General features: G+C 42.3%; 1 protein-coding gene across 10 annotated transcripts in view; it reads right to left on the reverse strand.

Annotated features, from left to right (window-relative positions):
* The window catches only part of MYRFL (myelin regulatory factor like), a 129635-nt gene that overhangs the window by 50833 nt on the left and 66087 nt on the right, over positions 1–12715 (reverse strand). For all 10 annotated transcript variants that reach the window (XM_046013544.1, XM_046013553.1, XM_046013543.1 and 7 more), the window contains 3 exons: positions 11527–11603; positions 9505–9615; positions 7841–7931 (listed from right to left, as the gene is read on the reverse strand). In XM_046013544.1, coding sequence (XP_045869500.1) covers positions 7841–7931; positions 9505–9615; positions 11527–11603 — 279 coding nt within the window. The remainder of the gene's footprint in view (positions 1–7840; positions 7932–9504; positions 9616–11526; positions 11604–12715) is intronic.

Genomic DNA, 12715 nt, shown 5'->3' on the forward strand with positions numbered 1-12715 from the left:
AACCAGACAAAGTTCTGGAGATTTTACTCTTAACTAAAATTCTCTGCTGAAGAATTTTTCACTCTACTGCCTTCCTTCATCCCCACCTCCTGTGGCTGCCGAATATATTTCCAAATATCTTTAAGTAAGGATCTCTGAATCCCTCCAAATCCTCACTAAAAAATTAATTTGTTTTTAAAATTATGACCTATTGTTCTAAAACTGATTTTTGTGTGTTTGAGGTAAGTTGTCACAAATTCAGACAAACACTATAGACCCTGATCATCTAAAAGGTTAACACTCTTGCAATGTCTTCACGCTGCCTTTCTGGGCAGTGCAGGAGACATTGTGAACTCAGGACCTGAATATGCATAGATTAACTCTGGAGAATACTCAAGACACCAATAGCAATGGTTTCTTCAAGAACAGGAACCGGGAGATGTAGAAATTGTAGAAATTGGGCTACTTAACATACACACTCTTTGTACAGTTGTGTTGTTTTTACCATAAGCATGGGCTACCCATTTTAAAATAATAATTTTAAAAAACCCACAAAGTTTAGTTCTTAGCTTAGGTTCAGTGAAAGAACTTTCAGGTGTCTTTAACTTTTTCACTCTTGCCTATTTGAACTCCGAGCTGCTTAGAAGACTCAACCATTGACATCTGATAGACAAAAGCAGTAAAAGAATAGAAAGTAACAGCTTTGAACATTGTTTTGTGTGAATTCACTTTAACAAAGTGCTTTGCTACAAGGTCCCCAGAGCCCCCTCGGTAGTGAATGGCAAATTGGCTTTGATTCAAATCCTTTTATTGCAAGCAATCAACTAAATCCAAAGGTATACCATATAAATGCTGATGCATTTTGCTCTACTCTGAACATAATGAGCCACTTCAAGGAAACAAAACAGACAGTGATGGATTTTTTTTTTCCTTAATGAGCTTTGGGATAATTATTATCATAAACTTGATATCATGTTAAACAGCAGATGTAACGACTTACTTTTTTGGAACAATTATAACAATCTCACATAGCTTTCATCAGATGAAAACTCAGATCCCTAAAATACGATCAAGTCATCTTGGAAAGGACCACAGATCTGCATTTTTTTTTTTTTTTTGCATTTTTACTAAAATGTATAGACCTATGGAGGGGTCTGTCTCATCAGTAATGGGAAATGTTATAAAGTCTCTGAACTTTCTTTCCCTTTTCTGGTATCCACAATCTTAATGGGTCAAAGCAAACTGTAATGTACTACCTCTTTCTGGAATTATGAAGTGGTGTTCCCATGAGGTCCAAGAGTGGTTCATTGATATCAAACCCCAAAATGAATAAAATCTCTCAAATACTTTCACTATTTATCCCATAGCCCCATATATTTAGGGAAGACCTGAACGGTTTAATCTGTGTTATGACACAAACTGGCTATGTGATCTTGGGGCGGTCACTTAAGGTTTCTGTACCAGCTTTTCTTCTTTGAAGCTTAAAAATAATAACGACTTCTTGAAACCATGTATATATAAATACTTTGCAAAAATGAGGATGAATAGTCAGTCTCAAACTGTCCTTAACACATTGCTGTGCGTAGCAACTACTGTCCAACGGACATATCTCCTTTTATTGAGATTTACTTTACTGTACTTTCCAAATAGTGCTTCTTTTTTAAACAAATTGCAGGTTTGTAGCAAGACTGTATTGAGCAAGTCTGTCTGTACCACTGACTACTGATGCCACAGCATCTGCTCATCTCACGTCTCTGCTACAAATTTAGTAATTCTCACAGTATTTCAGACTTTTTCATTATTACATTTGTTGTGGTAATCTGTGATCGGTAATCTTTGATGTTACCATCATAATTTGCAGAGCCACAAACCATGCCCATATAAGATGGCAGAACTTCATCAATAAATGGTCTGCGTATTAGTCTCACTGTTCCACCAACGAGCCATTTCCCCGCCTCTCTCTCTCCTTGGGCCTCACTATTCTTTGAGACCAACAACATTAAAATTAAGCCAATTAACAACCTTACAATGGCATCTCAGTACTGAAGTGAGAGGAAGAGACACTTTAAATCAAAGGCTGGAAAGGATGAGACTTAGTGAGAAAGGCACGTTGAAAGCCGAGAAAGGCACGTTGAAAGCTGAGATAGGCCGAAAGCTGGGCCTCTTGTGCCAGACAGCCAAGTTATGAAGTTATGAAGGCCAAGGACATTAAAAGTGCTTCTCCAGAGAACACACAAATGGTAGGGAAGTGACCCAGCCTTACTGCTGACATGGAGAAAGTTCGAATGGTATGGACAGAAGATCAAACCAACCACCACATTACCTTCAGCCAGAGCCTTCTCCAGAGCAGGGCCCTCCCTCTCTTCAATTCCATGAAGCCTGAGAGGTAAGGGAACTGCAGAAGAAAAGTCTGAAACTAGCAGGGTTCATGAGGTTTAAGGAAAGACGCCATATGTATAACACGAAAGGGCAAGGTGAAGCAGCAAGGGCTGCTGTAGAAGCTTCTGGAGTTATCCAGAAGCTCTAGATCAACCATGAAGGTGGCTACACTAAACGACAGATTTTTTAAAAAGATTTATTTATTTATTTATCTATTTGAGAGAGCATGAGAGAGAGACATAAGCCAAAATCAAGAGTTGGATGCTTAACTGACTGAGTCACTCAGGCACCCTAAACGACGGATTTTTTAATGTAGATGAAACAGGGTTCTTGGAAGAGGAAGCATCTAGAACTTGCATACCTAGAGAGAAGTCAGTGCCTGGCTTCAAAGCTTCAAAGGACAGGCTGACTCTAAGTTGAAGTCAGTGTTCACGGACCATTCTGAAAAACTTCAAGCCCTTAAGAACTTATGCTAAATCTACTCTGCCTGGGCTCTGTAAATGGAACAAAACCTAGATGATAGCATATCTGTTTATAACATGGTTTATTCAACATTTTAAGCCCACTGTTGAGACAACTCAGGAAAGATTTCTTCCAAAATATGACTGTTCAGAGCACCTGGGCAGCTCAGACAGCTAAGCATCCAACTCCTGATTTCGGCTCAGGATGTGATCTCAGGGTCTGGAGATTGAGCCCCACGCTCAGCAGGGAATCTGCTTGAGATTCTCCCTGCCCCTTTCCCTCTGCCCCTCCTTCCCCCTGCACTCTCTTTCTTTCTCTCAAATAAATATATATATTTTTAACTACAGATTTATTTATTTGTCAGAGAGAGAGAGGGAGGGACAGAGAGAAAGAGAGAGCACGAACAGGAGGAGTGGCTGGCAGAAGGAGAAGCAGGTTCTCCACTGAGCAAGGAGCCCAATGAGGGACTTGAACCCAGGACCCTGGGATCATGACTTGAACTGAAGGCAGACGCTTAACCAACTAAGCCACCCAGGTGTCCCTCAAATAAATCTTTAAAATAAAAAAGTCTCCTATGCCTGTTCACACAACATCTGTTCTACAGCCTGTGGATCAAGGAGTCATTTTGACTTTCAAGTCTTATTATTTAAGAAATATGTTTCATAAGGCTATAGCTGCCATCGACAGTGATTTCTCTGATGGATCTGGGCAAATTAAGCTGAAAACCTGTAAAGGATTTAGCAATTCTAGGTGTCATTAAGAACATTCCTGATTCATGGGAAAAGGTGGGAAAATCCACACTAACAGGAGTTTGGAAGAAGTTGATTCCAACCCTCATAGATGACTTTAAGAGGTTCAAGGCTTTAGCAGAGGGAGGAAACTGCAGATGTGGTGGGAATAGGAAGAGACCTACCATCAGAAGTGGAGCCTGAAGATGGGACTGAATTGTTACCATCTTACGGTAAAACTTTCATGGATGAGGACTTGTTTCTTATGGATGAGCGGAGAAAGTGGTTTCTTGAGATAGAATCTACTCCTGTCAAAAGATTCCGTGAAGACTGTTGCAGTGAGAGCAAAGGATTTAGAATAGGACATCTACTTAGTTGATGAAACAAATGAAGTTCGACTTGCTTTATTGCGGTGGTCTGGAACGGAACCTGCAGTGTCTCCAAAATTGGCCTGTAATCATTTAATCCGCTCTCCTCAGCAACACACCTAGAGAGATGCACAAATTCTGCGAGGGAAGCTCCATTCTTTGAGTAAAGTGTAAATGGCGCCCTCTGCAGGTGCTTGGAAAAGGAAACAGCAATTAATAGTAACTCGAGGCTGTTCTAAGTTTGGAATGGAAAGCTGGAATTTCTTTGCTTCACCGTTGTTGGTTTGTTTTGTTTTTTTTTTTTAAGATTTTATTTATTCATTTGACAGATCACAAGCAGGCAGAGAGGTAGGCAGAGAGAGAGGAAGGGAAGCAGGCTCCCCGCAGAGCAGAGAGCCCGACATCGCAGGGCTCCATCCCAGGACGCTGGGATCATGACCTGAGCCGAGGGCCACGGCTTTAACCCACTGAGCCACCCAGACGCCCCCGTTGTTGGGCTTCTAAAGCAGCAAAGAGCATACTAGGAAAGCTTGAGTTGAGGAAGACAATTCACAGCAAATAAATTTTTGTTCCTGTTGAAAGGGATGTGAAAAATGGGACTAGAAATTCTCCCTATCAGTGTTACTCCAAGTGTGGTCTGAAGGTCAGCAGTCTCTCCTGGAAACTTGTTAGAAATGTATATTCAAACTATTGAACCAGAAGCTGTGGAGGGAGGACCCAGAATCTCTGTTTTACTCTTCGGGGGATACTTTGTCCCATATACTCCTGGTCAAGTTACCCCTTCCAGAGTTAACAAAAGTTGAATCCAAACCACAGGGTGAAATGGACATTGCTCCACATACTGATTGCTTTGGGTAAATAAAAATTCATCTGAACTCCAGAAGACAGGTGTGTGTGTGTGTGTGTGTGTGTGTGTGTGTGTGTGTGTGTTGGGGGAGGGAAGGGAGGTTTGTGGAAAAGGGTGAGCTGGGCCCTGGGATGGCTCTGCTCTATGCCCATCCCTGCCCATCCTTACAGCTATATCATTTCTTTTGCTTTCCCTGTCCTTGTTTATTGGTTTCTCATTAGGACAGTGCAGTTTGCAGGGCAGTAAGGGGGCATTTCTTGGGGACATGCACGTTTTTATTCTTCTGGAAAAGAAACTGGAATAATGTATTCATTTTCAAAACTAGGAAACCCCGGCACGTCTTTGAAAGGCAGACAAAAGTAATCATTCCTCCTGCTTACAACACAGCACTCCAAACCAGGTTTAATTATGTGTTTTAGAAGGAAAGTGGAGCTGAATGAAAATCCAGTCATTAACAAGGAGAATCTGAAGTAACTCCATGGCAGAATGTTCCCCAAAACAAAAAACTTGGGAAATAAATCTGTCTTTGGAGTAAACCTTAATTTCCATGAAATTGATCAACCTACACGATAGGACCATAATATATTTCTAAAGCTGTTTTGATTGACAACCCAGATGAACCATTCCTGGGTCTTGCCCATCATACCCTCCCTAAGGAGAATTCTGACAAGCTTGGTCTCTGAAGCCTTCCTGGAAGCTGGAAACTCATTTAGTCCACGCCTCCTACGTTTGCCCTTACGTTAATCTCAGCTCTTGGGAGGAATGATTCTTAGGCCTCAAAATTAGCCTGCATTTGCTCAGTGCAAGTTGCAGTTCTCCCTATAATGCAGTCTGCTCTTATAACATTGTTCAGTTGTCAAATTTTTCTCCCTTTATTCTGGAGCTCAAACTAACAGACCCAGGGTATGGCCTAAGAGGACACATCTAGCTTTTTGGGAGAATGTGAGCTGGTCTGCCCTCTGTCCGACCATAGATACATGTCCAAGGCATACACCTACAGAATCTTAGGGGCAGGAAATGTGTCATGTGAATGTTTCAAAAACTCCCTGATTCAAACATCACCATATCTGAAGCTCGGTTTTTTTTCTCTTGGTTGGTTTAAATGTTAATTAAATAGATTCAAAACTGCATTCATTTTCACTTCTGCATTTGGGGTTAGAACAAAATAGTATCAAAGAGATATTTCTAGTTTGGGGGAGGGATAGAATGGTTTACCGTATTACCGTTCTCTTCCTTCTCATTGTTGCTAGAGTAACCCCTGTAGGACCAGCATACTTCTAGAATAGGGCATTCTCTTTAACAAAACCTATGGCTAGAAGACAGCAATCAAATCTGGAATGCAATCACTTTTTTAAAATAAAAATTTAGTGAATAACATGACACCCAATCTATACTAAGTATAATTTAATATTTTTTAGTATTTGTTACGAATATGAATTGTAGGAACACTCAACTTTTCAAAGTGATCTTGAGTTAAATTATCATGGCATTTTGGATAGGAGGAGGCACCAGTGAACAGAGTTCTGGTAACAGAATACTAGACAGTAGTGCTCTCTCGTGTTGCTGCCTTGTGGACTTCACCGCGGCCAGAGAACAGAGCTGGCAGCAGGAAATGGAGAAACCAGATGCCTTGTACATTATTCAAGGTACACGGGTGAGCAGGCTATTGACTCAGGCATGAGTTTCCCAGTTCAAAGCTGCACTTTCGTAATACCTGACCATGCTAACTCTGAAAAGAATGGTTTTTCCTGTGAAAAACCAGAAGCAATAAGGGACCCAGGCTTCCAGACTCTACTTTAAATCATGTTTGTTAGGGCAACACACAACCCCAGAGGCCATTAGGCGAGATGTCCAAGACCGCCCTGCAGCCCGCTGGGGGTGGAGAACCGCTTGGCCAGTGACCCAGGAAGAGGGCCCCACCTGCCTTCGCTTGAATGGCACTCTGTTTGCCACAGATTGGATCAGGTACCACAAAAATGGCAGGGACATAGCTTAGCCCTGGGACATCCGAACACAAGTGTTTTACCTCATTTCCATCGTTACTTCACCTCCATTGGAAGTTGTTTAAGGATTTCCACTTATAAGTGGCTTCCTATTTTTGATTGATTAAAAGAATTACACAGAGGGCCCTGTGTTTCAGAATGGCTCAACCCAAGAAAGGAAAGACTCCTTTCGCCAAAGAGGCAGATCTGGTCCACAGGCCAAAGAGTAACAGCCACAGAAGTTGCTGTACTGAATGATTTTTCCTGTTGGACTTTACATGTCCTCCCCGTGGCACGACACAGCCCCTCCTCGGCTGCCAGGCCTGTGGTGACCCGTTACCTTAAGCCCCCGGTATTCTCAGCAGTGGCCAGCCAGGCCTCACACAGCTGCAGCTCCAGCTGCCAACAGCTTTCTGTTTCTGTGGCTGCCAAGATTCCTGTCCACAGCTGTGACCAATCATTCACTCAGCAAGACGTGCTGAACCGTTACCATGTGGTAGGCAGGGGCCCAGATGTTCCCTGGGTCACCAGTCACATTGGGGTATGAAATGCCTTCTTTCTACTTTCAGGATCAGAGAAAGCCCCGTCATTCACAAACCGGGTGATCACCAGGAGTTTCCTGGCCTCTTGAGCCTCAGCCCCTCTGCGTGCAAAGAAGCCAAAAAAAACGTGACAAGTATACAATGGTGTCACACGTAAATTAGTCAGCCCAGTGCCGGGGCCAGTTTCTCAACTGCAGCACTACGGACATTTTGGAAGGGGGATCTCGTTCATTGTAAGGTCCTGAGCAGCATCCCCAGCCTGGACCCACTATAGGCCAGTAGCACTCCTAACTGTGACAACCAAAAAATGTTGGCACACATTGCCATATGACCTTTGAGGGACAAAAGTTCTGGCTGAGAACCATTACACGGAAATGAAAATAATAAAACCTGCCTTTACTATCATCCATTGAGAAACTCACTTCCAGCATGCCACTGAAGAGTAAATTCAAAATTTTTTTTTAAAAATTTTAAGAAAAGAAAAGAAAATGCAAATTCTCTGTGAGAGGAGAAAAGCAGGTGGGCTCGGAAACATTAAGGAACTGAAGCTTACCCTTACAATGATCCGTTCAGAGATGTGGGCAGACAGTAGGTAGAACTGGTCTTGGTGTGCAGCATACAGCCCAACCACCAGCATGAAGTATCTACCTCAGAAACAGCAGATAACATGTCAGGAAAGAGAAACAGAATTTGTGCCATCAAACACCATCCGACGCTTAATAATGAATTTATCTAGATAGCTTTGCATGTTTAAAGACTTTCTATTCTGTTCTAAGTTGCCCTTCCTGTGAAATCAAAGAGCAGTTGATTCACTCAATATTGTTGTGGGCCCTCCCTCAGCCCGCTCTGGGTATCTGTGAGCTGTTCTGGAAGCCCACAGCATAGCACTGCTCACAGGCAAACGCAAAACAGGTGGACACCTAAGAGGTCCCTTTGCCCAGAGCCGCCCAAGCTACATACCCATTCCCAGCAGGGCCCCACCCGGCCACGCTGGAACCTTCCCACCCCGTCTGCTCTTGGCCAGGTCCCCTGTCTACCCCCCATTCAAGACCTTACTCAAAGACCTCAACACTCCCCTCCAATTACTCCCAGTGCAATTTTCATCAATGTTACTTCCGTTCTTTCTTCCTATGTAACACTGATGAGGCATTTTTAAGATCAGATCATTTCTTGAAAGTCAAAATAAAACTCTCCCTCTGAGAGAAGCTTTGGCTTTAAGAACTGGACGCAAAAACCTTGCCTCCTTCTTCTGTAACTCCAGAGATTGCCTGATCCTTAGAGAGTAAGACTTCTCCCCAGTATTGAAAAAAAAAATAAAACAGTAATAGTAAAATAATTGTTATTTTCATTATAATCATTAGCTATCATCTGAGTCCTCAAATTGTGCAATACGCTTGGTTAAGCAGTTTACCTACAGTATCTCACTTAGAACCCCAAGAACAACCCTACTGGAGAAGGATATAAACATTGTTCCCATTTTACAGAATGGATTAAATTACATGCCTGAGGTCACCCAGCTAGTATATGGCAGTATCAAATTCAAACTCAAGTCTTTCCAACTCCAACACTTATGTACTAAAACCAGTGTTCCCAAATTTGAATATGCATCCAAGTCACCTGGAGGATTGGTTAAAATACAAATTATTGGGCCCCATGCCAGAGTTTTTGATTTAGTAGGTCTTTGGTGAGGCCTGAGAAATTGTACCTCTAACAAGTGTCCAGGGGACACCATCTCTGCTAGTCTGGGACCACACTAGGAGAACCAGAGACTTAGATCATTAATGCAAGTTCTTTTTTTTTTTTTTTTTTAACTAAAAAAAGCAATCTCTGAGCTCCAGGACTCAAGGCTCTATACTGGTGATGAGAACACAGGTTAGAGCAGGGCGGTCTGACGGTCCTCAGCCTTTGGACAACAGTGAGGCATAAACGTGTGGTCACTCCAGAGAATCAGGGATGGAATCAAGGCAGATTTGGGGCTGGACAGGAGAGCAGGCACTGTAGGGGCTGAGGAGGGACAAGGAAAGACGACTGAGGGTAAATGAGATGTGTCAATAAATGGGAAGAGTCCAAGATTAGAGAAAGGGGCCACGGAGACAGGAGACAGGAGACCCGCATGCAGGCTGGTCCGGCCAAGAGGATCAGAGGGGCCTCTAGAGGGCACCAGCTGGTCAGATGGAGTCCCCGGCCATGGAGGGGCATGCACACAAATGCCAGTACCTCTGGTCAGGATTTGGTTTTCCCTTCTTCCTCATGTTATTCGCTGTCGTCTCACTAAAGTGTAACCGGCCCAGCGTAACTTTGGTGACCTGATCGGCCAGCAGGTCGATTCTAAAACAAAGAGCAGAAATACCAAAACACTGTGAGAGAATATGGACTCTGATCACCTCTAACTTGTTCTGAGATTCTCAGGTATGTTCAGTGTCCCTGTCCCCATCACTCTGAGGAGAACAGTTTACTCCAGGCACAGATTTTTAATAAACTCTCCACAACACGGTCAGAAATGGCTGCCAGGGAACAACTCTTAAAAGGTGAGATATGCTCATTTAGCAGAAGCTCAAGTCCAGAGTTTCTGACTCATAAGAGCATGTGCTCCTCATACCATGTATGGGTTCTTTCAACTCCACAACGGGGAGAGAAGACTTTTCATTTGTGCCTCTGCCATTGTTGCTAGAGCACTTGCCTCCTGCAAAGCAATGTCTGTAAGTTCCTCATGAATTCCTTGGCATCCCCTTCACATATTTGCCTCCTCCTGGCTTGGCTCCCAAGGAAGACCGCAGACAGCCCACCCTGGCGAGGGAGACTCAGATGCACCAGGCATCTCGGTGGTGTGTTGGTACATGTGGCTCCCGCCTGAGCATCAAGATGAGCTCCTGCCTGACCTCTTCAGACAGTGAGATCACCTTCTTTCCAGCCCAGATGGGACTAACTCAGGTTCAAAACTCTGAGATGTCTCAACTACATCCCAGCCAAACTGTCAAAAAGCAAATCCCACTCCAAGTCATTCCACAGGGTGAATGCTCACTTTGGACTGCCGTATCATGTATTTTGCCAGTCATCTATTTTGGAACCCACTAGGCAGTCAATCCACATAGCTTTAAAAAATAAGAAAAAATGAGTTTTAAGCACAGCATGAAATTAAAAGAAAGGTCTAACCATAATCTGTCAAGGAAACCAGGTAGTTAGCAAGAATATTAAAAATGGTTATAAAAATAGTGATGACTTGGGGCACCTGGGTGGTGTGGTCAGTTAAGCATCTGACTCTTGGTTTTAGTTAGGTTGTGATCTCAGGTTCCTGGGATTGAGCCCCGCATCGGGATCCATGCCTGTGGAGTCTGCCTTGGATTCTCTCTCCCTCTCCCTCTGCCTCTCGCCACCCCCACTATCCCTCTCTCATGAATAAATAAATCTTAAAAAAAAAAAATAATGATGGGGGTGCCTGGATGTCTCAGTTGGTTAAGCGGCTGCCTTCGGCTTAGGTCATGATTCCAAGGTCCTGGGATCAAGCCCCGCATCGGGATCCCTGCTCAGCAGAGTCTGCTTCTCTCTCTCCTTTTGCCAACCACTCTGCTTACTCGTGCTCTCTCTCTATCTCTCAGTCATATAAATAAATAAAATCTTAAAAAATAATAATGATGATGACTTAAAATGGAGCTTTCTATAAGAATTTGTTTACAATTAATTCAATAATTGTTCTTGTTAATAAGCATGTATTTATAATAGTAACATATCACTAATGTAGTATCTGCAATGGGATTCCTTTTATTTTTTTTATTTACTTTTTTACTGAAGTATAGTTGACGTAAAATGTGACAATAGTTTCAGGCGCATGACATAGTGATTCAACAACTCTATACTTAGGCTATGCTCACCACAAGTGCAGCTCCCATCTGTCACCACACAGCACCATTACAATACCACTGACTTTTTTCCCTGTGCTGTACCTTTCATCCCCATGCCTTACTCATCCTATAACTAGAAGTCTCTACCTCCCACTCCCCTCCACCCATTTTACCCATGCCTCAACTCCTCCTCTCTGGCAACCATCAGTTTGTTCTCTATATTAATAGGACTATTTCTGCCTTTTGGTGTGTGTATTAATTTATTTGTTTCTTTTGTTTTTTAGATTCTACCTATAGGTGATATCATATAGTCGGTGGGATTCATTTTTGCTAAAATAAATTAGGCAACAGGTATTTCTCCCAATATATTCACAAAGGAATTCAGAAAAGAAATTCTTACTTAACAGGATTGAAAATCTTTTTGCTTCTATCTGCTTGGGATTGTTCAATAGCGATTATTTGATTGGTGGCTTCTACCTGTGGGGAACAACAAAAAGGAAATTAGTTACCAAATACATGAATTAATTTATTAACAAAAACATCCACTAGTAAGTAATGTTCAAGTACTTTAAAAGTTTTCCAAAGCAGGGCACCTGGGTGGCTCAGCAGGTTAAAGCCTCTGCCTTCAGCTCAGGTCATGATCTCAGGGTCCTAGGATTGAGCCCCTGCATCAGGCTCTCTGCTCAGCAGGGAGCCTGCTTCCTCTTCTCTCTCTGCCTGCCTCTCTGCCTACTTGTGATCTGTCGGTCAAATGAATAAATAAAATCTTTAAAAAAAAAAAAATGTTTTCCAAAGCATCATGACAGGCACTGGGCAGGAGGAACCAGTCACTGAAAAAATGTATAAGGCAATGACCTCAACCTTAAGGAGAACACTACTGGTGAGAAAAGAAACAAATACGTGTGAAACTAAACAATGAAAACACAAGACAGAAAACTGCAGGTGAGCGGTGACTGACGTGAGCTCACGGATAATAAAACATCAGAAGCAAAACACAGGAGCAAGGCGGCTCCAAGGGAACATGCATCCATCCATTCATTTATTCATTCATTCTAGTAGATGCTTGCTGAGCACCTGCTACGCACCAGGCATTGTTTGGGGCGAGAGATGAGCAGTGGACAAAATTAACAGAAACCCCAGCCCATGCACAGCTAACATTCTAATAAAAAGAAATAACAATAAACAATGAAAACAAATAAAATACAGAAAACGGTATTTTTTCAGTACTTGCTACAAAACTTTTCTTGCTCTGAATGAATAGTGGCAAGGGTGTAGTAAGAGCTGTCCTGTCCTATATGGCTTGTGGGTAATAGCATAATAACGTTTTTTCTGAAAAGCAGCTAGGCAACATACACCAAGAGTTTTAATAATGTTTATGCCCTTGATATATAAATTCTTCTGGAATGTATCCTCATGCAAAGACAGGTATACAAGAACATTTACTAAGATTGAAAATAAGCAAAACTTACAATAATGTGGGAATATGGTGCACTTATACAATAGAAATTGTATCATCTTTGTAAATAATATTTTATAGGTCTTTATAATATCATGTTATTTTCATAATATACTATTAACAATATGAGATT

This window comes from Meles meles, chromosome 7 (assembly GCF_922984935.1).
Source record: "Meles meles chromosome 7, mMelMel3.1 paternal haplotype, whole genome shotgun sequence".
Taxonomy (NCBI): Eukaryota; Metazoa; Chordata; class Mammalia; order Carnivora; family Mustelidae; genus Meles; species Meles meles.